The 26,992-nt window shown below is 49.6% G+C and overlaps 1 protein-coding gene and 1 pseudogene across 10 annotated transcripts in view; one reads left to right on the top strand and one right to left on the bottom strand.

Annotated features, from left to right (window-relative positions):
- Nucleotides 1–20,566, bottom strand: part of CHFR (checkpoint with forkhead and ring finger domains) — a 36,142-nt gene extending 15,576 nt beyond the window's left edge. For 6 of the 10 annotated variants that reach the window (XR_004439473.1, XM_033219987.1, XM_033219990.1 and 3 more), the window contains exons 1-9: nt 20,316–20,469; nt 19,965–20,109; nt 16,000–16,099; nt 10,332–10,441; nt 8,474–8,533; nt 7,674–7,895; nt 5,373–5,540; nt 1,786–1,945; nt 121–275 (exon numbers count right to left, since the gene is read on the bottom strand). Coding sequence is in view for 9 of the 10 variants with exons in the window: in XM_033219987.1 (XP_033075878.1) it covers nt 121–275; nt 1,786–1,945; nt 5,373–5,540; nt 7,674–7,895; nt 8,474–8,533; nt 10,332–10,441; nt 16,000–16,099; nt 19,965–20,097 (1,108 nt within the window). In the remaining variant the exon portion in view is untranslated. Of the gene's footprint in view, nt 1–120; nt 276–1,785; nt 1,946–5,372; nt 5,541–7,673; nt 7,896–8,473; nt 8,534–9,946; nt 10,236–10,331; nt 10,442–11,324; nt 11,678–15,999; nt 16,100–19,964; nt 20,110–20,315 lie in introns of those variants that run through there. The other 4 variants (XM_033219992.1, XM_033219995.1, XM_033219993.1 and 1 more) reach the window with 4 other exon arrangements.
- A 4,001-nt stretch (nt 20,567–24,567) lies between these two features.
- Nucleotides 24,568–25,261, top strand: LOC117089137 (annotated as a pseudogene).
- The last annotated feature ends 1,731 nt before the right edge of the window (nt 25,262–26,992 follow it).

Here is a 26,992-nt window from a genome sequence, read left to right as displayed (position 1 = left end):
CGCACTTGCCTGGGTGCTGTTGGGTGGACCGCCCTCACGTGCCTGGGTGCTTGCTTGGGTGCCGGTGGGTGGACCACCCTCATTTCCCTGGGTGCTGGTGGGTGGACCGCCCGCACTTGCCTGGGTGCTGGGTGAGGTACGCTTCCACGAGGTTGTTGAGGATGTGGTTTTTACAGATACGCTCCACAGGACAGCGGCAGGTGGGGCACAGGGACGAGCGCTCCATCCAGCCCGAGTAGCAAGCCGCGCAGAATGTGTGCATGCAGGGCTGCAAACTGAAAGCGTGAGAGGAGCAGTGTCCAGACAGTCCCACAGACGCAACCACCACCCTCGACCAAGGTCCACAGCAGCCCCACCACGGAAGGACCTACAGGAGCCCAGCCATCGTTCAACCTAAAAACCCTTTGACTCAGTCTTCGTTAACGTAAAGAAATCAGAGGCCACGTGGCCTCTGTGTTTTCAGGAGGGACAAAGGTGAGATTATGACTTCAGGAACACAAACAACGAGACGCCAGGTGTTTCTGGAACAGAAACTGGAAGGTTCTCACTCTTGAGTTCCCATAGAAAAGGAGGCCCTTCCTCAGCTGCCCCTGCATTCATTCCATGCTGAATACACCTTCCCAGCTAAGGAACATTTAAAATGTGCATAGTTCCTTTCATCTGTCTGCAGAGTTCACTGGGTCACACACGACCCACACCCCCAAAACTTGTGGGGTCTACAGCCTCCAGCTCAGGGTTCCAGGTTTCCTCCTTGTTGGCACCACAACTAAAAGGAAAGTGGTGGGCATGCACGGTGGCCCACGTCTGTAATCCCAACACTTTGGGAGGCCAAGGCGGGCAGAATACCTGAGTTCAGGAGTTCGAGAACAGCCTGGCTAACATGGTGAAACCCCTGTCTGTACTAAAAATACAAAAAAATTAGCCAGGCATGGTGGCGCACGCGTGTAATCCCAGCTACTTGAGAGGCTGAGGCAGGAGAATCACTTGAACTCGGGAGGTGGAGATTGCAGTGAGCTGAGATCATGCCACTGCACTCCAGCCTGGGCGACACAGTGAGACTCCAACTCCAAAACAAAAACAAAAAACCAGCCTAGGCTACATGGTGAAACCCTGCCTCTACAAAAATACAAAAATCAGCAGGGTGGCTGGGAGCAGTGGCTCATGCCTATAATTCCAGCACTTTGGGAGGCAAAGGTGGGCAGATTGCCTAAAGTCAGGAGTTCAAGACCAGCCTGGCCAACATGGTGAAACCCTGCTCTACTAAAAAATACAAAAAATACAAAAAAATTAGCCTGGTGGCACACGCCTGCAGTCCCAGCTGCTCAGGAGGCTGAGGCAGAAGAATCATCTGAACCTAGGAATCTGAGGTTGCAGTGAGCCAAGATCGTGCCACTGCACTTCAGCCTGGTGACAGAGCGAGACTCCATCTAAAAAAAAAAAAAGGAATAAAAAATAAATACATAAATAACAATAAAATCAGAACATTAAAAAAAAAAAGTCAGCCGGGCATAGTGATGTGCACCTGTAGTCCCAGCTACTGAGGAGGCTGAGGTGGGAGAACCGCTCGAGCCTGGTAGGGAGAGGTTGCAGTGGGCTGAGATAGCGCCCACTCTTACCTGGGTGACAGAGCCAGACCTTGTCTAAAAAAGAAAAAGAAAATGGTAACCTCAGCAGATGCCAGGCCAAACAGGACCTGGAGGCTTGTTTCATGCCCAGCCCCACCCCACACTGGACGAAGAACCTGCAGTGCCACGTTCCATGAGCCAAGGGTGAATGCAGTCGCACCTCACGCAGTCGTGTAGCAGGTCCTGGCAGATGATGCAAGTCAGCGTCTCCTCCATTTTGTCTGGCTTCCCAGTCGCTGCTCTGACGTCCTCCTGGACGGTTTGGGCGTTTCTACGCGGTTGTGCGACCAACAACTGCAGGTTCAGGTCAAGGTCCCCATCTACAAGAGAAAGGGATGTGTTCTGACTGTCGTAACCAAGGAGGAAATACATACAGTCTTTTTTTTTTTTTTTTTTTTTTGAAACGGAGTCTTGCTCTGTTGCCAAAGGCTAGAGTGCAGTGGCGCGATCTTGGCTCACTACAAGCTCCGCCTCCCAGGTTCACGCCGTTCTCCTGCCACAGCCTCCCAAGTAGCTGGGACTACAGGTGCCTGCCACCACGCCCGGCTAATTTTTTGCATTTTTAGTAGAGACGGGGTTTCACCGTGTTAGCCAGGATGGTCTCGATCTCCTGACCTCGTGATCCACCCACCTTGGCCTCCCAAAGTGCTGGGATTACAGGCGTGAGCCACTGCACCCGGCACATGCAGTCTTTTGAGCTGACAAACATCTTCACCTGTAGAAGGAGAAAACCTCTGGGCCACAGATGTTCAGAACCAAAAGCAGAAAACACAGAGGACTTGGCTTATCTTTGTATTTCTAAAGTGCATCTTTGGCTGGGCGAGGTGGCTCACGCCTGTAATCCCAGCACCTTGAGAGGCCGAGGCAGATGGATCAACTTGAGGTTAGCAGTCTGACACCAGCCTGGCTGACACAGGGAAAACCCCGTCTCTACTGAAAATACAAAAATTAGCCGGAAATCGCTTGAACCTGGGAGGCAGAGGTTGCAGTGAGCCAAGATTGTGCCACTGCAATCCAGCTTGGGCAACAGAGTGAGACACTGTCTCAAAAAAATAATAAATAAATAAATAAATAAATAGGGTGTTTTGCAGAAGGTCCAAAATAAATCTCATATTCCAATAGGTTTAAGTTTTGTTTTAGAGACATGGTTAATAACATTAAAAAAGACATTCAGGATGTGAGTTAGTGTTGAAGGCCAGCTGTCAGTGTGTATGATGTCACTTTGTTTAAACACAAACTGGGACTCGTTTGTGTCACAGAGGAAAACGCTGAAAACAGAGACTGAAGATGTCAACAGTAGCTCATATTTTTTTCTTCTGGTGTGTTTTTTTGTCTTCTTTTTTTTTGAGATGGAGTCTCAAAACTGTGTTGTTGATTTCTTTACTTGAAACAAGCATACGAACAGTTTTGTGTGGTTTAATTGCTTAGCAATTCCAATGACATTGGAGTTGAGAATAAGATAACATCTTGAGTGTTCTTTAACATTTTTTTTTTGAAGACAGTCTCTCACTCTGTCGCCCAGGCTGGAGTGCAGTGGCGCGATCTCAGCTCACTTCAAGCTCCACCTCCCAGGTTCACACCATTCTCCTGCCTCAGCCTCCCGAGTAGCTGGGAGTACAGGCGCCCGCCGCCACGCCTGGCTAATTTTTTGTATTTTAGTAGAGATGGGGTTTCACTGTGTGCGCCAGGATGGTCTCGATCTCCCGACCTCGTGATCTGCCTGCCTCGGCCTCCCAAAGTGTTGGGGTAACAGGCATGAGCCGCCGCGCCTGACCCCCTTCGGGTGTGTTTTTATTTTTCTATACTGCTGAGATGTTGGTAATCATCAATTAATTCTTATTTTTAATTAAATAAACTGCACACAATTTAAAAAGCCAAATATTTACAAAAAGCCAGATGCAGTGGCTCGCGCCTGTAATCCCAGCACTTTGGGAGGCTGAGGCGGGGAGATCACTCGAGCCCAGGAGTTCAAGACCAGCCTGGGCAATATAATGAAACCCCATCTCTACAAAAAATACAAAAAAAAAAATTAGCCAGGTATGGTAGCACGCACCTGCAGTCCCAGCAACTCGGAAGGCTGAGGTGGGAGGACTGTCTGAGCCCAGGAGGCGGAGGCTGCAGTGAGCCAAGATTGAGCCACTGCGCTCTGGCCTGGGTGACAAAGCAAGATCCTGTCTCTTTAAAAAATGTATAGATGGCCGGGCGCGGTGGCTCAAGCCTGTAATCCCAGCACTTTGGGAGGCCGAGACGGGCGGATCACGAGGTCAGGAGATCGAGACCATCCTGGCTAACACAGTGAAACCCCGTCTCTACTAAAAAAATACAAAAAACTAGCCGGGTGCGGTGGCGGGCGCCTGTAGTCCCAGCTACTCGGAAGGCTGAGGCAGGAGAATGGCGTGAACCCGGGAGGCGGAGCTTGCAGTGAGCTGAGATCCGGCCACTGCACTCCAGCCTGGGCGACAGAGCGAGACTCCGTCTCAAAAAAAAAAAAAAAAAAAAATGTATAGATAATATATTTACAAGAAAACAAAGGCAGTCACCTTCTGCCTCAACCGCTCCTCACCTGATTTCCCTCCTTGGAGGAAAACTACTTTCATGTCTTTAATGCTGTTTCTTCTGGTATTTACCTCTGTGTTTCTAAGTTATCATGGTCCATGTTGACTTATCAATTTCAGACATCATCCCTGACATCTATTAACATAAAGCAAAACTCTGAACTGAGACCCCCCTGCCAACATTATGTTAACACAACTATTAGTTCATGATATTGTATTTGTATTATGCTTATGCAAGTATTCACTACTGAGCCAAGTAGTGTATTAGATTGTTGTAGGACTTACACAATTTTTCATGTTTGCTAGAATTAAAATTTCCTCACTCCTGTGCTTATTTTTCCTATGTAACTGTTGCTGATTCTTTCCACACCTTCCCCATGCCGATCAACTCCATGTGTCAGATAACCTGTGAATGTGAAGATTTCAGCTACATTTTTAGAAATCATTGTCCTACCAGGACAGAGGGCTTTCTTTTTTGATTTTTATTTATTTATTTTGAGACAGAGTTTTGCTCGCTGCCCTGGCTGCAGAGCAATGGCACAGTCTTGGCTCACCGCAACCTCCACCTGCTGGGTTCAAGCAATTCTCCTGCCTCAGCCTTCCAAGTAGCTGGGATTACAGGCATGAGCTGCCACACCCAGCTAATTTTTGCATTTTTAGCAGAGACGGGGTTTCACCATGTTGGCCAGGCTGGTCTAGAACTCCTGACCTCAGGTGATCTGCCCGCCTTGGCCTCCCAAAGTGCTGGGATTACAGGCGTGAGCCATAACGTCTGGCTTGATTTTTATTTTTAGAGACCAAGTCTTGCTCTGTCACCCAGGCTGGTCTCGATCACCTGACCTCAAGTGATTCTTCTGCCTTGGTCTCCCAGTGTTAGGATTACAGGTATGAACTACTATACCTGGCCAGGAAGGAGGACTTAGAGATTAATTCTGCAATTCAGAACGGACTATTTCCAGACCAAGAGAATAGCCTGTAGTAAACCACAGTGCTATCGGGATTATGCAAACCACAAAAAACAGGCCCAGGTTTCCTGAATGAAAATGCCAGAGGTGTTCACAGGCATCAACCCGAGGCAGGGTCCACGTGCCCCTGCAGGAAGCAATGCCCCACAGCACAGAGCATGGCAGCGGCCCCTGCACGCGCCGGGAGCTCATGATAGGGCAGAAGACACACACAACCCGATACTAACCTCCTTTCATTTTCTTCTTCATGGGCTCCAAATCCTCCTGATCCTGGGGTTCCATTGACGAAAAGGATGCAGGCTTTCTGTCTGGGAGAGCTGAGGCAAAGCTGGAGACTTTATCACTTGCCACGCAGGGACCACATCCTTTAGGGGAGATGCCACTACCCCCAGACTCTGTGAGAGGAATCAAACAAGACATGTGCTGATCCATCCAGCTCAGGAGAGAACCACGACTGTAGGGTGTCACTGACTGGAACCCAGTGCAGCTGGCAACCTAAGATGTCATAGTTCAGGAATGACAAGTGGCTTACCAGGAGTGTGTGCTCACTCAACTCACATCTTCACTGTATTTGTGCCCATCTCTGTGTAGGGTGGAGCTGGGCACAAGAAGTGCACTCGCAGAGAAACAAATGCACAAATGTCTTTGACCAGGCTTAGCCCTCAGGCGACAAGTCTAACCCAGGGCAAATCCACGTATTTGTGGTCATATGATGCACACCGTGTCATAAACTGTGTTAAAATAGAGGTTTGGGCTGGGTGTGGTGGCTCACACTTGTAATCCCAGCACTTTGGGAGGCTGAAGCAAGTGGATCACCTGAGGTCAGGTCGAGACCAGTCTGGCCAACATGGTGAAACCCCATCTCTACTAAAAATATAAAAAATTAGCCAGGCGTGGTGGCATGCATCTGTAATCCCAGCTACTCAAGAGGCTAAGGCAGGAGAATTGCTTGAACCCGGGAGGCGGAGGCTGCAGTGAGCCGAGATCGTGCCACCGCACTCCAGTCTAAGCAACAAGAGTGAAACTCCTTCTGGGGAAAAAAAACAAAAATAAAAAATAGAGGTCAGAGGCCGGGCATGGGGCTCACGCCTGTAATCCCAATACTTTGGGAGGCCAAGGTGGGCGGATTACTTGATCCTAGGAGTTGGAGACCAGCCTGGGCAACAAAGCAAGACCCCATCTCTACAAAAAATACAAAAAAGAAAAAATTAACTAGGCGTGACAGTACGAGCCTATGGTCCCAGCTACTCAGGAGGCTGAGGTGGGAGGATCAGTTGAGCCCAGGAGGTCAAGGTTACAGTAAGCTATGATCACGCCACTCTCCCAACCTGGGCAACACAGCGAGACCTCTTTTTTTTTTTTTTTTGAGATGGAGTCTTACTCTGTCGCCCAGGCTAGAGTGCAGTGGTGCAATCTTGGCTCACTGCAACCTCCGCCTCCTGGGTTCACGCCATTCTCCTGCCTCAGCCTCTCGAGTAGCTGGGACTACAGGCGCCCGCCACCATGCCCAGCTAATTTGTTGTATTTTTAATAGAGACGGGGTTTCACCGTGTTACACAGGATAGTCTGGATCTCGTCACCTCATGATGGGCCCGCCTTGGCCTCCCCAAGTGCTGGGATTACAGGCGTTAGCCACCGCACCTGGCCAAAACTGGTTTTAAATAACACCCTCTTCTTGATGAACTCTGAAAACATCATGCTAAGTGAAAGAGCCAGTCACGGCTGGGAGCAGTGGCTCAAGCCTGTAATCCCAGCACTTTGGGAGGCCGAGGTGGGTGGATCACGAGGTCAGGAGATCGAGACCATCCTGGCTAACACAGTGAAACCCCGTCTCTACTAAAAATACAAAAAATTAGCCGGGCGTGGTGGCGGGCGCCTGTAGTCCCATCTACTTGGGAGGCTGAGGCAGGAGAATGGTGTGAACCCCGGAGGCGGAGCTTAGAGTGAGCCGAGATCGCAGCACTGCGCTCCAGCCTGGGAGACAGAGTAAGACTCCGTCTCAGCAACAGAAAAAAGAGCCCAGTCACAATAGATCACGCATGATTCCATGTCTGTGAAGTGTCTAGAACAGAAAAATCCAGAGGCCAAAAGCACACACAGCTGCCAGGGGCCAAGGGAAAGGGGACATGCAGAGTGACTGCTGATGGGGCTGAGGCGAAGGGGACATGCGGAGTGACTGCTGATGGGCACTGGTTTCCTTTTGGTGTCAACGAGTGGTGACGGTCCCACAACCTTGTGATGCACTAAAATCCACTGAAATGTACGCTTCAGCTGGATGACTTTTATGGTATGTGAATTATAATCTCAATGAAACTGTAAAATACACCACGGTACTAGAGTCCCTGATCTTCACTTCTCTTGGGAAGTAAAGGGAACAACACAGTCAATATTGACTCCTACAGAAATCTTACTACTGAGAACCTCATGCCAGTCCTCAGTCACTTACCTGTCTCTGTAACAACACAGGCAAAGAGTAGTGAACAAAAACTATGTAATCAGCACCAAGACCTCATGAGATGTGACCTCACCGCAACTGGAGGAATGCTCTTGCCCTGCAGGAGGAGGCTCCGTGGAAGAGGCCAAGGCTGTGGGGAAGAGGTCTGAGGTCGACGTCGATGGCTGTGGTTCCTCAAAGCACACCTGAGCGGCGGGCGACAACGGAGGGACCCGGGGATCGGCCCCTGGTCCTGCACCGACACCTGCACCTGAGGCATCTTTGGTCCCATGGAACACATTTTCCTTGTTAGCTTCTGTAACCCAAAAGAAGCAGAAGGAGCTCACATCCAGGGCTCAGGGAGACACTCTAGGGATCAAAACGCTCTTAAGAATGCAACAGCCCCAAGGCCGGGCACAGTGGCTCCGGCCTGTAATCCCAGCACTTTGGGAAGCCAAGGCAGGTGGATCACCTGAGGTCAGGAGTTCAAGACCAGCCTGACCAACATGGTGAAACCCCATCTCTACCAAAAATACAAATAACTAGCCAGGTGTGGTGGTGCAACCTGTAATCCCAGCTACTCGGGAGGTTGAGGCAGGAGAATCTCTTGAACCCGGCAGGTGGAGGTTGTAGTGAGCCAAGATTGCACCGCTGCACTCCAGCCTGGGCAACAAGAGCAAAACTTCATCTCAAAAAGAAATGGGAGGCTGAGGCAGGGGAATCGCTTGAACCCAGAAGGCGGAGGTTGCAGTGAACTGAGATCGCACCACTGCACTCCAGCCTGGTGACAGAGCGAGATTCCATCTCAAAAAAAAAAAAAAAAAAAAAAAAAAAAAAAAAAGGAATGCTACAGCCCCAAATATGCATCCACTTCTTTGCTATAATCTTACTTACCAAAGGATTCTTGTGTCATGCCTTGCTTTTCATTTAAAGATTCATAGAGGTATGCCACGTCTAAAAGAAAATTAATCAAATCAGAAAAGTGATGGCCCCTGTGCAAATTGAGAACTCATTTTTCTCTTCTGTTCTCCAGTCCATTTGTTTTTGTTGATTATTTTGACTCATCAGCTAATAACAAATTCATCAGTTCAAGAGTTTAAAAGAAGTAATCTAAAACATCTTTACCAACTCAAAAGAAATAAGCCTTGGGGAAAAATGGCCTCAGGAGGCAGAAGGTGAAGAATCTATGACTCACTTATAATTTCAAACTACACAAAGGAGCAGATACAAGAGCCTTCTGTGTGGCAAGCGGCTGGTTAAGTTTATACTGAAGATGCCTAAGACATATTTGCCCCATTCTTCCTCACTACTGTGGTCTTTAGGAATTTCAGGGGTGGCCGGGTGCGGTGGCTCTTGTCTGTAATCCCAGCACTTTGGGAGGCCGAGGCAGGCAGATCACCTGAGGTCAGGAGTTCGAGACCAGCCTGGCCAACATGGCGAAACCCCGTCTCTACTAAAAATACAAAAATTAGCCAGGTGTGGTGGCATGTACCTGTAATCCCAGCTACCTGGGAGGCTGAGGCAGGAGAATCGCTTGAACCCAGGAGGCGGAGGCTGCAGTGAGCCAAGATCACGCCGCTGCACTACAGCCTGGGCAACAGAGCAGAGTGAGACTCTGTCTCAAAAAAAAAATTAAATAAGTATTGGCCGGGTGTGGTGGCTCACGCCTGTAATCCCAGCACTTTGGGAGGCTGAGGTGGGTGGATCACCTGAGGTCAGGAGTTTGAGACCAGCCTGTCCAGCAGGGCAAAACCCCATCTCTACTGAAAATACAAAAATGGGCCGGGCGCGGTGGCTCAAGCCTGTCATCCCAGCACTTTGGGAGGCCGAGACGGGTGGATCACGAGGTCAGGAGATCGAGACCATCCTGGCTAACCCGGTGAAACCCCGTCTCTACTAAAAAATACAAAAAACTAGCCGGGCGAGGTGGCGGGTGCCTGTAGTCCCAGCTACTCGAGAGGCTGAGGCAGGAGAATGGCGTGAACCCAGGAGGCGGAGCTTGCAGGGAGCTGAGATCCGGCCATTGCGCTCCAGCCTGGGTGACAGAGCGAGACTCCGTCTCAAAAAAAAAAAAAAATACAAAAATGAGCCAGGTGTGGTGGCGGACGCCTGTAATCCCAGCTACTTGGGAGGCTGAGGCAGGAGAATCACTTGAACCCAGCAGGTGGAGATTGCGGTGAGCTGAGATCATGCCATTACACTCCAGCCTGGGCAATGAGAGCAAAACTCTATCTGAAAAAAAAAAAAAAGGATTTCAGGGGTGACCTTGGAAGGACTCCCATAACTTTCCTTGTCCTACACCGTTCTTCCACAAAACAAAAACGCAGACTTCTGGAGCTAAAAAAACTTACTGGAATCCAGTCTAACCTTTGATGTTTCTTGTAAGGTCTCCAAAAGCAGAACCATCAGTGGCCTCCAGACCCCTGGTCCTAGGTTTTATCCCCATAACTCAAGTTATTCTCCTGTAGAACCTAAGCCATCCACATGAGTTTCTCTGTGGCTGCCATGTTGGGACTGGCTGCTCAAGGCCACGGTGGTATTCCCGAGGAATGGCTGGACTCAGGCTGCAAAGTGGACACTCCCACTCCTCAACAGACACTATTCACAACAGGAACCCACGTGAGCGAGAAAGGGGGTGTAGCCGGGAGGAACACTCCTACGGGAAGGGGTGTAGCCAGAAGGAACGTTCAGAGCGCGCCCTCGAGTGCAACCCTGTGTGGGTCTGACCCTGGCAAGCCTTCCTCTCTCTTACTGTGTTCCGGTTCATTCTTCCTGTACACCAAGTAGATGATATCCCCACTCTGTAAAGGGCACGTCTGCTTCTTAACAACTTTCAGCTTGTTAATCACTGTTCCATTGGTGCTGTAAAAAAACAGAAACACAATTTATTCTACTTAAAGTAACTTGGAGTTACGAGATTTTTTTTCTAGCACCATCAGCAAGGCAGCTCAATATGACCATTCTGGAAATACTCATAGGAACGGCATAAATATGTAACGATGCACACATCCATGCACCCCTCACCACTCTCTCAAGAAATGGCTCACCCACTTCTCCCTGACTGACAGCCTAACCAGTCACCACCACACCTCCTCATATGCTTGGCAGCTCTGCTGCTGCAGGCCTGGGTTCCTCCTACTGGACCCAGAGGCCTTGTCTGCAGTGTGGTGCTCCCACTTCCAGCTTCCCCTGAGCTGGACTTGCACTATCCACAGTTCCGTTCCCTGCAGCCATCATGACCCCTGTGAGCTCATGCCTCCAATAAGTACTGATCCCTCCCAAGAGACTGGCTCTAGGCAGAAGTGGAATAAATCTCCCAGGGCCATTAGCTGCAGGACATGGCCCTGCGCTCAGAGCCTGTGGTCTGGCTGCCAAACCCCTCGAGGCGCTCTGCCCTGGGAGAGGCCAATTCAGATGCTGCTGACCCAGGGACAGACAGGAGAAGGCTAAGTTGGTGGGGCAGGAAGTGCCTCCTGGGGACCTCTGAGCAGAGACCTGATGGGAAATTAGCCGTTGGTCAGGTGACGAAGGTCCAAGAGCACAGCATACCCGACACACAAAACGGCAACCGAACAAAACAACTGATTTCAGCCAAACCACACAGGCCTCAGCTCTGCAGCCTCACTCCCGAGGCCCCAGCAGTGGACAGAATTCACATCCGAGTGACCGCCACAGTTTGCTGAGGTATGGGAGTGGCAAACGATTTCTGTAAACAGAGGGTCAACAGTGTAGGTTTTGCCATCACCTGGTCACCCGGTCACCACTGCCACTACTCAGCTCTGCCGTCTGTAGCAGGAAAGCAAATGCAGACAGTAAGCAAATGAACTGCCATGGCCGTCTCCCCGTAAAACCTTCAAAATCAGGTAGTGGCTGTGTGTGCCTGAGTTCTGCTGTTGCAGTACAAAGCTGACCCTGGAAGATGCGGTTTTGAGCTGTGCAGATGCACTTATACACGGATTCTTTTCAATGACAGGTGCAGATGCACTTATACACGGATTCTTTTCAATGACAGGTGCAGATGCACTTACACACGGATTCTTTTCAATGACGGGTGCAGATGCACTTACACACGGATTCTTTTCAATGACGGGTGCAGATGCACTTACACACGGATTCTTTTCAATGACGGGTGCAGATGCACTTACACACGGATTCTTTTCAATGACGGGTGCAGATGCACTTACACACGGATTCTTTTCAATGACGGGTGCAGATGCACTTACACACGGATTCTTTTCAATGACGGGTGCAGATGCACTTACACACGGATTCTTTTCAATGACGGGTGCAGATGCACTTATACACGGATTCTTTTCAATGACGGTGCAGATGCACTTACACACGGATTCTTTTCAATGACGGGTGCAGATGCACTTACACACGGATTCTTTTCAATGACGGGTGCAGATGCACTTACACACGGATTCTTTTCAATGACGGGTGCAGATGCACTACACACGGATTCTTTTCAATGACGGGTGCAGATGCACTTACACACGGATTCTTTTCAATGACGGGTGCAGATGCACTTACACACGGATTCTTTTCAATGACGGGTGCAGATGCACTTACACACGGATTCTTTTCAATGACGGGTGCAGATGCACTTACACACGGATTCTTTTCAATGACGGGTGCAGATGCACTTACACACGGATTCTTTTCAATGACGGTGCAGATGCACTTACACACGGATTCTTTTCAATGACGGGTGCAGATGCACTTACACACGGATTCTTTTCAATGACGGGTGCAGATGCACTTACACACGGATTCTTTTCAATGACGGGTGCAGATGCACTTACACACGGATTCTTTTCAATGACGGGTGCAGATGCACTTATACACGGATTCTTTTCAATGACGGGTGCAGATGCACTTACACACGGATTCTTTTCAATGACGGGTGCAGATGCACTTACACACGGATTCTTTTCAATGACGGGTGCAGATGCACTTACACACGGATTCTTTTCAATGACGGGTGCAGATGCACTTACACACGGATTCTTTTCAATGACGGGTGCAGATGCACTTACACACGGATTCTTTTCAATGACGGGTGCAGATGCACTTACACACGGATTCTTTTCAATGACGGGTGCAGATGCACTTACACACGGATTCTTTTCAATGACGGGTGCAGATGCACTTACACACGGATTCTTTTCAATGACGGGTGCAGATGCACTTACACACGGATTCTTTTCAATGACGGGTGCAGATGCACTTATACACGGATTCTTTTCAATGACGGGTGCAGATGCACTTACACACGGATTCTTTTCAATGATGGGTGCAGATGCACTTATACACGGGTTCTTTTCAATGAGAGGGAGTGAACCCCACATACATGCCGGACTGACTTTCTGTGTCCTCGTGCTCCGCAGGGCTGACTACGGGGCGCGAGTACGCACAGATGTGGGTGCATCAGGGGCACTGGAACTGGAGTGACTTTGTGTTCTCATGCTCTGCAGGGCTGGTTACGAGGCTGGAGTGCACACGGATTTGGGTGCATGCAGGGGCGCTGGAACCAATCCCCCCAGATGCCGAGGGGCGACTGCAGTCATCACTCATCCTCCTGCTCTTTCCAAACAAAAATCTGATGATTTCACTCCTCCGCTTACACCCCTTCGATGACTCCTCACTGCTCTCAGGCTCCCTCATGCGACTTTGCTGCTCACCACACGCTGACCACATGGCCCTGCTCATGCTCGGGGGCTCCCATACGTGTGGTTCCTTCTGCTTGAGCAACCCTCCCCTTCAGCCCACCTCTGCCAAGAACGTGGCACACTCTTCTACATGCTGCGAGAAGACCACCTGCCAACCCTGCAGTGAGAACAGCACACTCTCCACATGCTGCTAGAAGACTGCCTGCCACTTGCAGCAGACCTAAAAGACGCACATTCTGGCTGGGTGCGGGAGCTCACGCTTGCAATTCCAGCACGTGGGGAGGCTGAGGCAGGTGGATCACCTGAGGCCAGGAGTTCAAGTCCAGCCTGGCCAGCATGGTGAAACCCCACCTGAGCCGGGCGTGGTGGCATGCACCTGTAAGCCCAGTTACTCAGGAGGCTGAGGCAGAAGAATCGCTTGAATCCGGGTGGTGGAGGTTGCAGTGAGCCGAGATCACACCAACTGCACTCCAGCCTGAGCCACAGATCGAGACTCCATCTCAAAAAAGAAAAAAAAACGGAATAGGCACATTCTGAGTGACACTGACACAGGCTTCCCTTCCAAGAATCATCCCAAGAAAACAGACATGAAAGCAGAGTTTGGGAAAGAGTCACTGCAGTGTTATTTATAGTAACAAAAAGTCAAAACAATAAATGTGCACCAATAAGGGAAGTGACAAAGAAACTATCCTAAAATGACAAGAAGATGAGATGGATGCAGATGCAGGGACATGTGAAGTGCTCCACACAACACTGTAAGTGAAAAAAGCTTGGCCGGGCGCCATGGCTCACGCCTGTAATCCCAGCACTTTGGAGGCCGAGGCAGGCGGATCACCCGAGATCAGGAGTCTGAGACCAGCCTGGCCAACATGGTGAAATCCCGTCTCTACTTAAAACACAAAAAAATTAGCTGGGTGTGGCAGTGCGTGCCTATAATGCCAGCCACACGGGAGGCTGAGGCAGGAGAATCACTGGAACTTGGGAGGTGGAGGCTGCAGTGAGCCGAGATTGCACCATTGCACTCCAGCCTGCGACACAGTAAAACTCCATCTCAAAAAAAAAGAAGAAAAAAGCTGACGCTCCAACAGTATGTGTAGCGTAATCGCATTTATGCAAAATATATATACCTACACACGCATTTCTAACGTATGAATGGGATTTTGGAAAGCTTTCCACTTTCTAAGTTAAATATCCCTAAGCTGAATGTCCCTAATCAGATATCTGAAATCCTAAACTTTTTTTTTTTTTTTTTTGAGGCAGAGTCTCGCTCTGTCGCCCGGACTGGAGTGCAGTGGCCGGATCTCAGCTCACTGCAAGCTCCGCCTCCCGGGTTTACGCCATTCTCCTGCCTCAGCCTCCCGAGTAGCTGGGACTACAGGCGCCTGCCACCTCGCCCGGCTAGTTTTTTTTTTTTGTATTTTTAGTAGAGACGGGGTTTCACTGTGTTAGCCAGGATGGTCTCGATCTCCTGACCTCGTGATCCGCCCGTCTCGGCCTCCCAAAGTGCTGGGATTACAGGCTTGAGCCACCGCGCCCGGCCTAATCCTAAACTTTTTGAGCACCAATAAGACATGCAAAAAATATCCACTGGAGCATTTCAGAATTTTGAATCAGACATGCTCAACTGGTAATTATAATGCAAATATTCTAAAATCTGAAAAAATTCAAAATCTAAATACTCTAGTCCCGATCATTTCAGATACTCAATCTGTACTTAAGTTGTACAAGAACAAAAATTTATTAGTTTTAAAAAATGATTTTTGGATTTGAGGGAAAGAAATCAAACCTGAATAGGCTTGCAAGAACTAAAAATTATGAGCATCTTTTAAGTCTTATTTCTGAGACATATTTAATTTGAATGCATTCAAGAAGGGTCATAGACACCAAAGTGTCACTAAGTGTCCCATCCTGGAAACCAGGAAATACATCTTCTTCTACCTTGGGAGCCTAATTAACTACAGTCATGTCCCAGATAATAACTTTTGTTTTGTTTTGTTTTGAGACAGAGTTTCACTCGCTTCTCAGGCTGGAGTGCAATGGCGCATCTCGGCACACCGCAACCTCCGCCTCCCAGGTTCAAGTGATTCTCCTGTCTCAGCCTCCCGAGTAGATGGGATTACAGGTGCCCGCCACCATGCCCAGCTAATTTTTATATTTTTAATAGAGACGGGGTTTCTCCATGTTGGCCAGGCTGGGCTTGAGTTCCTGACCTCATCCGCCTGCCTCAGCCTCCCAAAGTGCTGGGATTACAGGTGAGCCACCACGTCCGGCCTGATAATAACGCTTTGTTCAATAGATGCATATATGGTAGTAGTCCCCTAAGACTAAAATATCCTATTTTTACTAGGATATTACCCTTTCTATGTTTAGATAGATAAACACTTTTACCATTGTGTTACCACTGCCTATAGCATTCAGTACAGGGGCACGCTGTTCAGGTTTCCAGCCTGGGAGCAATAGGCTGTACCATGTAGCCCAGGTACATAGTAGGCTATACCATCCAGGTTTGTTTAAGTATACTCCATGATGTTTGCAAGATGATGGAATTGTCTAACGACACATTTCTCAGACTGTATCCCTGTTGCTGAGGGACACATGACTGTGCTGTGTTATAAAAATGAGCCGCTGTTATCACATTAAAGACAGCATTTCTTCTCCTCCCCAGCCGCGGCACACAGCACACTAGCACGGAGTCAGGCTTCTTAAGGTACAAGAAGAAACACCAAAAGAAGCTCAGAACGTACTCACCTGGTATCTTCCAGTGTCACCTGACCTGATTTTTCATCCACTACAATTTTACAGTGATCTCCAGAGACCAGTTTATTGCCAGGGAATGAAAGGTCGCAACCTAAAAAAGACACGGTGGGATGACATGGAATATGACCATGGGAACTGTGAACCCTAATGCCCTTTGCTTTACCAAAGTATGTGGTTCAAACTCAGGATCCCCCTTGTACATATGTAAGAAAAACACTTAACCAAGACAGTTATGAAAAAAAATTTTTTTTTTTTTTTTTTTTAGACAGAGTCTTGCTTTGTTGCCCAGGCTGGAGTGCAGTGGCGCAATCTCGGCTCACTGCAAGCTCCACCTCCCAGGTTCACACCATTCTCCTGTCTCAACCTCCCAAGTAGCTGGGACTACAGGCACCCACCACCATGCCTGGCTAATTTTTTGTATTTTTAGTAAAGATGGGGTTTCACCATGTTAGCCAGGATGGTCTCAATCTCCTGACCTCGCGATCCGCTCCCCTCGGCCTCCCAAAGTGCTGGGATTACAGGCATGAGCCACCGCGCCTGGTCCGTCCTGAACCCTTCTGAATCCCCACCCTCTCAAAGACACCCATCAACACCTCCAGCTACACACAGCCTCTCAAATGGCAATTTTACAGCCGGGTGCAGTGGCTCACACTTGTAATCTCAGCACCTTGGGAGGCCGAGGCAGACGGATCACGAGGTCATGAGTTCGAGACCAGCCTGGCCAACACAGTGAAACCCCATCTCTACTGAAAATACAAACATTAGCCAGGCGTGGTGGCAGGCGCCTGTAATTCCAGCTACTTGGGAGGCTGAGGCAGGAGAATAGCTTGAACCTGGGAGGCGGAGGTTGCTGTGAGCCGAGATCACGCCATTGCACTCCAGCCTGGGCAAAAAGAGTGAAACTCCATCTCAAAAAAAAAAGAACAAAGGCTGGCGGGGCGCGGTGGCTCAAGCCTGTAATCCCAGCACTTTGGGGGGCCGAGATGGGCGGATCACGAGGTCAGGAGATCGAGACCATCCTGGCTAACACGGTGAAACCCCGTCTCTACTAAAAAATACAAAAAACTAGCCGGGCGACGTGGCGGCCGCCTGTAGTCCCAGCTACTCGGGAGGCTGAGGCAGGAGAATGGCGTAAACCCAGGAGGCGGAGCTTGCAGTGAGCTGAGATCCGGCCACTGCACTCCAGCCTGGGCGGCAGAGCGAGACTCCGTCTCAAAAAAAAAAAAAAGAACAAAGGCTTTTTAATATCTCATCATTAATCATTACTGCTTATAATAATCTATAAGGATACATAAAGATACTATAAGACACTAAAGGCAATTAAAAAGCGAAGGGTTTGGTCAGGCGACAGTGCCATGCAGATGTACTTTTCCCAAATGTTCCACATAGAATGACACTCTGAATCTGCTTTGGCCTGAGCCTTGCTCCCATCACTGACCTATGGGTGTTTGAATCAGAGACTCAATATTGTCAAGACGCCAGCTGTCCCCTAGATTGTTTCATACATTCAAGGCAATTCTAATCAAAATCCCAGAGGGCTTGTAGACACTGACAAGCTGACTCTAAAGTTCACAGAAAAAAACTGTAGAATAACCAAAGCAATTTTGAAAAAGAATGAAGTTGGAAGACTCATATCACTTAACGGACTTACCATCATGCTATAGTAATCAATACAGTATTGTAGCTGTGTAAGGATGGCCAGAGACAAATGTAAAACCTAAAACTATGAAACTTCCAGTGGAAAAGACAGGTGAAAATCTTAGTGCCATTGGGTCTGGCATGGACTTCACAGACAGGACACAAAAAGCACAAACTAGGAAAAAAAAATAGTAAGCTGAGGTTCGTCAAAAGTAAAATCTGGTGGGCCAGGCACGGTGGCTCATGCCTGTAATCCCAGCACTTCGGGAGGCTGAGGCGGGCGGATCACGAAGTCAGGAGATCAAGACCATCTGGCTAACATGGTGAAACCCCATCTCTACCACGACTACAAAAAATTAGCATGGTGTGGTGGCGGGCGCCTGTAGTCCCAGCTACTAGGCAGGCTGAGGCAGGAGAATGGTGTGAACCCGGGAGGCAGAGCTTGCAGTCAGCTGAGATGGCGCCACTGCACTCCAGCCTGGGCAACAGAGCCACAGAGCGAGACTCTCAAAAAAAAAGAAAGAAAAATAAATTCTGGGCTGGGAGATGTGGCTCATGCCTGTAATCTCAGCACTTTGGGAGGCCGAGGGGGGTGGATCACGAGGTCAGGAGTTTGAGACCAGTCTGGCCAACATGGTGAAATCCTGTCTCTACTAAAAATACAAAAAAATAGCCGGGCGTGGTAGTGCGTGCCTACAATGCCAGCTACACGGGAGGCTGAGGCAGGAGAATCGTGTGAACCCAGGAGGTGGAGGTTGCAGTGAGCCGAGATCCCACCACTGTACTCCAGCCTGGGCGACAGAGTGAGACTCTGGCTCAAAAAAAAAAAAGGCTCGGCGCAGTGGCTCACGCCTGTAATCCCAGCATTTTGGGTGGCCAAAGCAGGCGGAGCACTTCAGGCCAGGAATTCAAGACCAGCCTGGTCAACATGGAGAAACCCTGTCTCTACTAAAAATACAAAAATTAGCCAGGCATGGTGGCACACGCCTGTAGTTCCACTACTCCAGAGGCTGAGGCGGGAGAATCACTTGAACCAGGAGGCAGAGGGTGCAGTGAGCTGAGATTACACCACTGCAACCCAGCCTGGGCGACAGAGCAAGACTCTTACCTCAAAAAAGCAAACAAACAAAAAAAAAACAAGTGCAAACACATTATAAGGGGTGACAGTAAACAAAACAAAATTCCCTTCCAAACAGCACATATTTCCCATCCTCGCTCCTTTTTAAAGTATAATGTCAGAGCTAATTTATTAATTTTCACACAAACTAAACATTTTTGTTGACAGGACCAGTGCATTTCCCTCCCCATACAAAGGCTACAGGAGAAAAATCAAACTACCAGATGGTTACTTGGGAGGCTGGAGGCAGTGATGTGGAGGCTGAGGGAACTTCCTCTCACTAATTGTATGACTTTGTTCAAGTTCTTAGCTTTCCAGGTTCATTAAATAAATAAATATTCTGGGACTTGAGATCTTTGTTAATGTAAGCACTACAGCTATAAATTTCCCTCGAGTACTGCCTTGGCTGCATCCTAAATGTCTTTTGGTGTATTCTATTTTTGTTTCATTTGTCTCAAAATATTTTTATTTTTATTTATTTATTTATTTATTTTTGAGACGGAGTCTCGCTCTGTCGCCCAAGCTGGAGTGCAGTGGCCGGTTCTCAGCTCACTGCAAGCTCCGCCTCCCGGGTTTATGCCATTCTCCTGCCTCAGCCTCCCGAGTAGCTGGGACTAGAGGCGCCCGCCACCTCGCCCGGCTAGTTTTTTGTATTTTTTTTTAGTAGAGACGGGGTTTCACCGTGTTAGCCAGGATGGTCTGGATCTCCTGACCTCGTGATCTGCCCGTCTCGGCCTCCCAAAGTGCTGGGATTACAGGCTTGAGCCACCGCGCCCGGCCTTCAAAATATTTTTAAAGGCTCCCCCCTGTAAAGACTTATTTGACCCATCAGTTGCTTTAAGGGTGTGGTGTTTAATGTCCATATATCTGTGAATTTTCCACTTTTCCTTCTGTTATTTTTAACTTTGTTCCATTATAATCAGAAAAGATACTCTGTACAGCAACGAACGTGACAATATTGCATTCCGGAGAGTATATTAACACAACTACTTTATAAAGTTGTAACGAGGGCTAAATGATGTGCATGAATCATGCGCAAGAGTGGGTGGGCAGAACACCGAATAAACACCAGTTCTTACATGAGATTTCACTCCATCGAAAAATCTGGAGCTCACTGCACCGCCGCCCCTGTGGCCTGCCCGCAACCGGGTGGCTCTGCCCGGCCCCGGCCCCCGCCCCGGCTCCGGCCCCCGCCCCGCACCTCGTCTCCGCCCGATGGTCCACTCCCGCTTCCTCAGGAGGACGTGCGGCTCGCCCTCCTCAGCGCCCAGGCGCAGGAGCCGTCCCCAGGGCTGCGGCGGCGGCGGCTGCTTGCCTTCCTCGGGCCGCTCCATCGGGATTCACATCTGCGGAGACCCCGGAAACGCCCGTGGAGACTCCCGACCCCAGAGGCCGAGACTCGGCGCCTGCTCCACCCCGCGAGCCCCGGCCCGGCCGCCCGCGTCCACGCAGCCCCGCGGCCCGGCCCAGACGCCGGCGGGCGCCCCCTCCCACGGCCGCAGCCAGTTCCCCCTTCGCGGTCCGCCGCAGCCCTCTCGCCAGCCGCGCTTACCCCCGCCCCGCGTCGAACCCGGAACCGGCTGCGCCGCCGCCGCTGTCAACAGACATTGCGACTCCCTCAGCTGATCTACGAGGCGGGGCCAGCGGCGTCTGCGCCCCGCGATTGGCTGGCGGCGGCGCTCACCGAGAGCGGCGGCTAGAGCGGAGCCGGGAGTGGCCAGCGAGAGTAGGCGCGTGGCGGACGCGCGGCCATCTTTGATCCTGGCCGGGAGACTTCGTCGCCTGCGGATCACAGAAGTGGGTGCGGTGGGCGCCATGTTATGTTGGGGCAGAAGGGACGGGGAACTTCCGGATTGGAAGCCCCTAGGATTGGAAGCCCCTAGGATTCTGATAGCCCTGCTGAGCTGCGGATGAGTCCTAGGAGTAGAAGACGGTCCACCTTAGTTGTCACGAGGTAGTGCACGGGGAGGCCCTTTCGGGTACAGTTGCACACAGCGGATCACACAAATCCCAAGTCTGAAGTACAGGGCACGCTCTGGGAGTGGGAGCGGCTGCGTTGTGTGCAGGGCGGTCGCAGGGCCAGGTCTTGGCGGGTGTTTTGCGGTGTCTTCCCGTTCTGAAAGCGCGTACCCTTTAACTCAGTATCCCACTTTTTGGAATCCCGAGACGTTCACGCCTGTGCTCCAGAGAAGGGCGCCAGAGGGTATTCCCTGAAAGTGAAAGGTTGGCGAAAGCGGAGTAAACAAGGCGAGGTGCGTCCACGCAGGGGGAGTCTGTGCGGTTTGAAGGAACCAGCCAATGTCTGCACTGATGAGGAGCCCCCAAGTGCAGTTTTAAAAGGGTGAAGCAGGACCCGCGGCAGTGATTTATGCCTGTAATCTAAGTGCTTTGGGAGGCCTAGGCAGGAGGATCTCTTGAGCCCAGGAGTTCCAGATTAGCCTGAGACCTCATCGCTACCAAAAAAAAAAAAAAAAGTCGGCATCCATTTGTGTAAAACAAACCATACATACACACTTATATGCATATATAAACATTTGTATATATAGGTATAGGCATGTAGCAGGACGAGCAGCAGACAAAACTCCTTAGACACCGAGTTAAAGAAGGAAGGGGTTTATTCGGCGGGGGGGCATCGGCAAGACTTCTGTCTCAAGAGCCGGGCTCACAACTCTAAGGGGTGCATGTGAGAGGGTCGTGATTGAGCAAGCAGGGGGTACGTGACTGGTGGCTGCATGCACCGGTAATTAGATCAGAACAAAGCAAGACGGATTTTCACAGTGCATTTATATACAATGTCTGTATAGAAATAGAACCAATTAGGTCAGGGGTCGATCTTTAACTACCAGGCCCAGGGTGTGGCGCCAAGCTGTCTGCCTGTGGATTTCATTTCTGCCTTTTAGTTTTTACTTTTTCTTTCTTTGGAGGCAGAAGACAATATGAGGGGCAAATTGGGCATAAGACAATATGAGGGGTGGTCTCCTCCCTTAGGCATAGTTATCTATACCTTGTAAACCAAAAATAAAATTGTAAGCCCCCTAGCCAACTGAATGAACTGATTCTCTCAATGCCAAAGTTAACCTGAAAAACCAGTTCAGTCCCTGATGGGAAGCAGGGTTTGGACATGTCCCATTATACTCTCCTCCCTTTGGAATTCAGGTATAACTGACCAGCATGGACATTAAAATAGATACCTTAGGGCCGGGCGCGGTGGCTCAAGCCTGTAATCCCAGCACTTTGGGAGGCCGAGACGGGCGGATCACGAGGTCAGGAGATCGAGACCATCCTGGCTAACACGGTGAAACCCCATCTCTACTAAAAATACAAAAACTAGCCGGGCGAAGTGGCGGGCGCCTGTAGTCCCAGCTACTCGGGAGGCTGAGGCAGGAGAATGGCGTGAACCCGGGAGGCGGAGCTTGCAGTGAGCTGAGATCCGGCCACTGCACTCCAGTCCGGGCGACAGAGCGAGACTCCGCCTCAAAAAAAAAAAAAAATAGATACCTTAAGGCTGACCAAACAGACTGTAGTATTAAAATACATCACATGACAAATAGCAGGCCCTCGAAGAAAACGAAGTATTTTACCCAGACATGCATTTCTTTAACATAGTTTTATATAGCCCTGCAGAACTGTCTCCTGGGGGAAATCTATTTTGTAGAGAATCTCCTTCCTTTTCCACATCTTTTCCTGATCCAGGAGAGAACATAAGAGTCTAGCACCTTTTTAACTCTGATAAGAAACGTTTACCATCTATTCTTTCTGAAGCCTGCTGCCTGGAGCTGCATCCGCACAAGAATGGCCAGGATGGATGGCTGGGCGCGGTGGCTCAAGCCTGTAATCCCAGCACTTTGGGAGGCCGAGACGGGCGGATCACGAAGTCAGGAGATCGAGACCATCCTGGCTAACATGGTGAAACCCCCCCGTCTCTACTAAAAATACAAAAAACTAGCCCAGCGACGTGGCGGGCGCCTGTAGTCCCAGCTACTCGGGAGGCTGAGGCAGGAGAATGGCGTGAACCCGGGAGGCGGAGCTTGCAGTTAGCTGAGATCCCTCCAGCCTGGGCGGCAGAGGGAGAGTCCGTCTCAAAAAAAAAAAAAAAAAAAAAAGGCCAGGATGGTGGTGCTCAAGCCTGTAATCCCAGCACTTTAGGAGGCCGAGGTGGGTGGATCGCTGGAGCCCAGAAGTTCCACACCATCCTGGGCAACATAGGGAGACCCCGTCTTAGCTGGGCGTGATGACAGCACATGCCTATAGTCCCAGCTACTCGGGAGGTAGAGGTGGGCAGATTCCTTGAGCCCAAGAGGCCGAGGCTGCAGTAAACCACAGATTGTGCCACTGCAATCCAGCCTGGGCAACAGAGACCCTGTCAAAAAATAAAATAAAATGGAACCTTGGTCTCCCTTATCTTAACCCAGACACTCCTTTCTGTTGATTCCAGGTCTTTAGATAATAACTCTTTCAACCAAGTGCCAATCAGAAAATCTTTGAATCCATCTATGACCTTTCTCCTTAAAATGTGTAAAACCTGCGGGGTGCGGTGGCTCACGCCTGTAATCCCAGCACTTTGGGAGGCCGAGGCAGGTGGATCATGAGGTCAGGAGTTCAAGACCACCCTGGTCAAGATGGTGAAACCCCGTCTCTACTAAAAGTACAAAAAAAATTAGGCGTGGTGGCAGGTGCCTGTAATCTCAGCTACTCAGGAGGCTGAGGCAGAGAATTGCTTGAACCCAGGAGACAGAGGTTGCAGTGAGCCGAGATCATGCCACTGCACTCCAGCCTGGGAGACAGAGTGAGACTCCATCTCAAAAAAGAAAGTATAAAACCAAGCTGTAGTCCCACCACCGTGGGCACAGGGTCTTAGGACCTCTTGGGACTGTGCCGTGGGCCGTGATCACTCACTTTTGGCTCAGAATAAACCTCCTCAAATATTGTACAGTTTGACTCTTTTAACTGATAATGTGTACATACAAATATGTTTATGAAAACCTCTCTAGAAGGATACACAAGGAAATGGCGGTGGCTTCCTCTGGAAACATGGACTTGAAGTCAAGGGGGTAATTAAGACTTACCTTTCACTATATATTTGTCTCAGTCTGAGTTCCACCAGAAAAATAGAACCAAAATCGGTAGGATGATGGAGAACACAGCATGACCCATGAATTCCATGAGCATGGGCCCACGGTGTACCTCATTTACCGTGAAGTGGGTAATTTGATCCGAAGCAATGCCATTGTTACAGGAAAAAGAGGAGTTCCAGTCCAGGCTCCATGAGAGGGTTCTTAGATCTTACACAGGAAAGAATTTGAGGTGAGTCACTGAGCACAGTGAAAGAAGCAAGTTTATCAGAATCTACTCTGTTATAGAATAAGGCAGCTTCAGAAAGCAGAAGGAGGAACGCCGTACCAGAAACTCTTAAGGAGCTACAATTAAACCTGGAATGTGCAGATGTGCTCACTAAAGGTAAGGCTATTGGTGCTATCAGTGACCATTAATCCTTCAACCCAAGCCTGCTCATTAAGGTTCTCTCTGAGTAAAGTGGGCTGCACTCTTAGGACATCTGGACATTCTGGAGGCTTGGTGGGAGATGTCCCGTATGATCATAAATATTTCTGCAATTATAATTGGTGGTCAGCTTAGAATGTGGCTATTTTCAGACCATAACAACCTTACAGGTGCCTTGTGAGTGCCTAGCTACTCACCTTAAGATAGAGTCATTCTAGTCATGTTTTATTAAACCAGAGACCTGGTAGACAGAGCTTTCTCTAACGCCACGACAGTGGATAAGGCATTCGGTGAGTCCACTCATTCTGTGAGTTTTGGCACAGTCATTGCATGATGATGGAATGCTACTCTGTATGCCTCACTTTATGGCTTGGTAGGTCAGATAACACCGAGTTCGTGATGAGCAGCTCAGGTCATGCAGTAACTTGGTGTCCCTGGTTAATTATTCAGTCCCTAATACTGTCCAGTAGCAAGCCAAAAGCTGGTTGTCAAAAGAAGAGTTCGGGTGGAGGCAAGCGCTTCTCAGACCTCGGCTGCGCAGCCCTAGGAGTGCCGAGCCCGCGGAACCACAGCCATGACTGAGACCAATGTGAATCCGAAGGCCTAGCCCCTCGGCGATGCCCACCTCACCAAGAAACCACTGGCGCTCGTTCAGTAGTCATGTAACTACAAGCAGCTTCAGAAAGGAGCCAGTGAGGCCACCAAAACCCTTAATGGGGGCATCTCTGAGTTCTTCGTGATAGCTGCAGACACCGAGCCACTGGAGATCATTCTGCACCTCCACTGCTGTGTGAGGACAAGAATGTGCCCTACGTATTTGTGCGCTCGAAGCAGGCCCTGAGGAGAGACTGTGGGGTCTCCAGGCCTGTCATCACCTGTTCTGTCACCATTGAAGAAAGCTCATAACTGAAACAGCAGATCCAATCCATTCAGCAGGCCATTGAAAGGCTCTTAGTCTAAACCTGTGGCCTCTGCCACGTGCTCCCTGCTAACTTCTCTCACGAGGTTGCCTGCTAACTTCTCTCACGAGGTTGTGTATCATATTGTCCGTGTTAGCATGTAGTATTTTCAAAATGTAGTAATTTCAAACAAGGCTCTCTATTGTTATAAAATGTTGAAGTACAAAAAAAAAAAAAAGTAATTATCTGCAGATAATGTCAGGGCTTTACACCAGAATCCTAAAAGTCTACATTGTGATTCTCCTATGCGGGCCTGCCAAGGCTCCACCCAGCATTGCTCTCTGCCACTGACATGTCAAGCAGCATTGGATCTGCTGGGTCATGTGACCAAGTAGCCCAAGCAGCTTGCACAACAGCCTGCACCTGTTGCAGCACCTTCACTTGTTCTGGGCCCCACTCACAAAACTAGCAGCTGGCTGCGAGCTCAAGCCTGTCATCCCATCACTTTGGGAAGCCGAGGTGGGTGGATTGCCTGAGCTCAGGAGTTCAAGACCAGCCTGGCCAACATGGTGAAACCCCCGTCTCCACCAAAAATACAAAAAATTAGCCAGGTATAGTGATGCACACCTGTACTGGGGAGGCTAAGGTGGGAGGATTGCTTAAGCCTGGGAGGCGGAGGCTGCAATGAGCCATGATCGTACCACTGCACTCCAGCCTGGGCAACAGAGTGAGAACCTGTCTCAAAAAACAAACAAAAAGAAACCTTTTATTTATTTATTTATTTTTGAGACGGAGTCTCACTGGATCGCCTAGGCTGGAGTGCAGTGGCATGATCTTGGCTCACTGCAACCTCTGCCTCCAGGGTTCATGCAATTCTCCCTGCCTCAGCCTCCCAAGTACATGAGATTACAGGCGCCTGCCACCATGTCTGGCTAATTTTTGTATATTTAGTAGAGATGGGGTTTCGCCACTTTGGCCAGGCTGGTCTCCAACTCCTCACCTCAGGTGATCCACTAGTCTCGGGCTCCCAAAGCACTGGGATTACAGGCGTGAGCTACCACATCTGGCCACGATAAACCTTTTGAGATTGTCAGTGAGTCATAAAAAATTATCAACCATGGAAATTACCTTAAGTGAAAATGAGGTGAGCTAATAAGTACATTTTAAAAATATTACTGATGGACTGGGCGCGGTGGCTCACACCTGTAATCCCAGCACTTTGGGAGGCTGACGCAGGCGGATCACGAGGTCAGGAGATGAAGACCATCCTGTCTGACATGGTGAAACCTTGTCTCTACTAAAAAATATGAAAATTAGCCAGATGTGGCAGCGCGCACCTGTAGTCCCAGCTACTTGGGAGGCTGAGGCAGGAGAATTGCTTGAACCCAGGAGGCGCAGGCTGCAGTCAGCCGAGATCGGCTATTGCACTCCAGCTTGGGGACAGAGAGAGACTCCATCTCAAAAAAAAAAAAGATTACTGAGGAATTTGCTTCTATTAAAACCAGAAAAGTAAAATTACATTTTAAATTTTCTTTTCTTTTCTTTCTTTTTTTTTTTTGAGACGAGTTTTGCTACTGTTGCCCAGCCTGGAGTGCAGTGGTGCAATCTCGGCTCACCGCAACCTCCGCCTCCCCGATTCAAGTGATTCTCCTGCCTCAGCATCCCCAGTAGCTGGGATTACAGGCATGTGCCACCACACCCGGCTAATTTTATATTTTTAGTAGACAGGGATTCTCCATGTTGACCAGGCTGGGCTCGAACTCCTGACCTCAGGTGATTCGCCTGCCTTGGCCTCCCAAAGTGCTGGGATTACAGGCGTGAGCCACCATGC

The sequence above is a fragment of the Trachypithecus francoisi genome, unplaced genomic scaffold (assembly GCF_009764315.1).
Source record: "Trachypithecus francoisi isolate TF-2019V2 unplaced genomic scaffold, Tfra_2.0 Lachesis_group11, whole genome shotgun sequence".
NCBI classification, from domain to species: domain Eukaryota; kingdom Metazoa; phylum Chordata; class Mammalia; order Primates; family Cercopithecidae; genus Trachypithecus; species Trachypithecus francoisi.
Note: the sequence above shows the minus strand (reverse complement) of the source record. Positions and strands in the feature narration are given on the sequence as shown.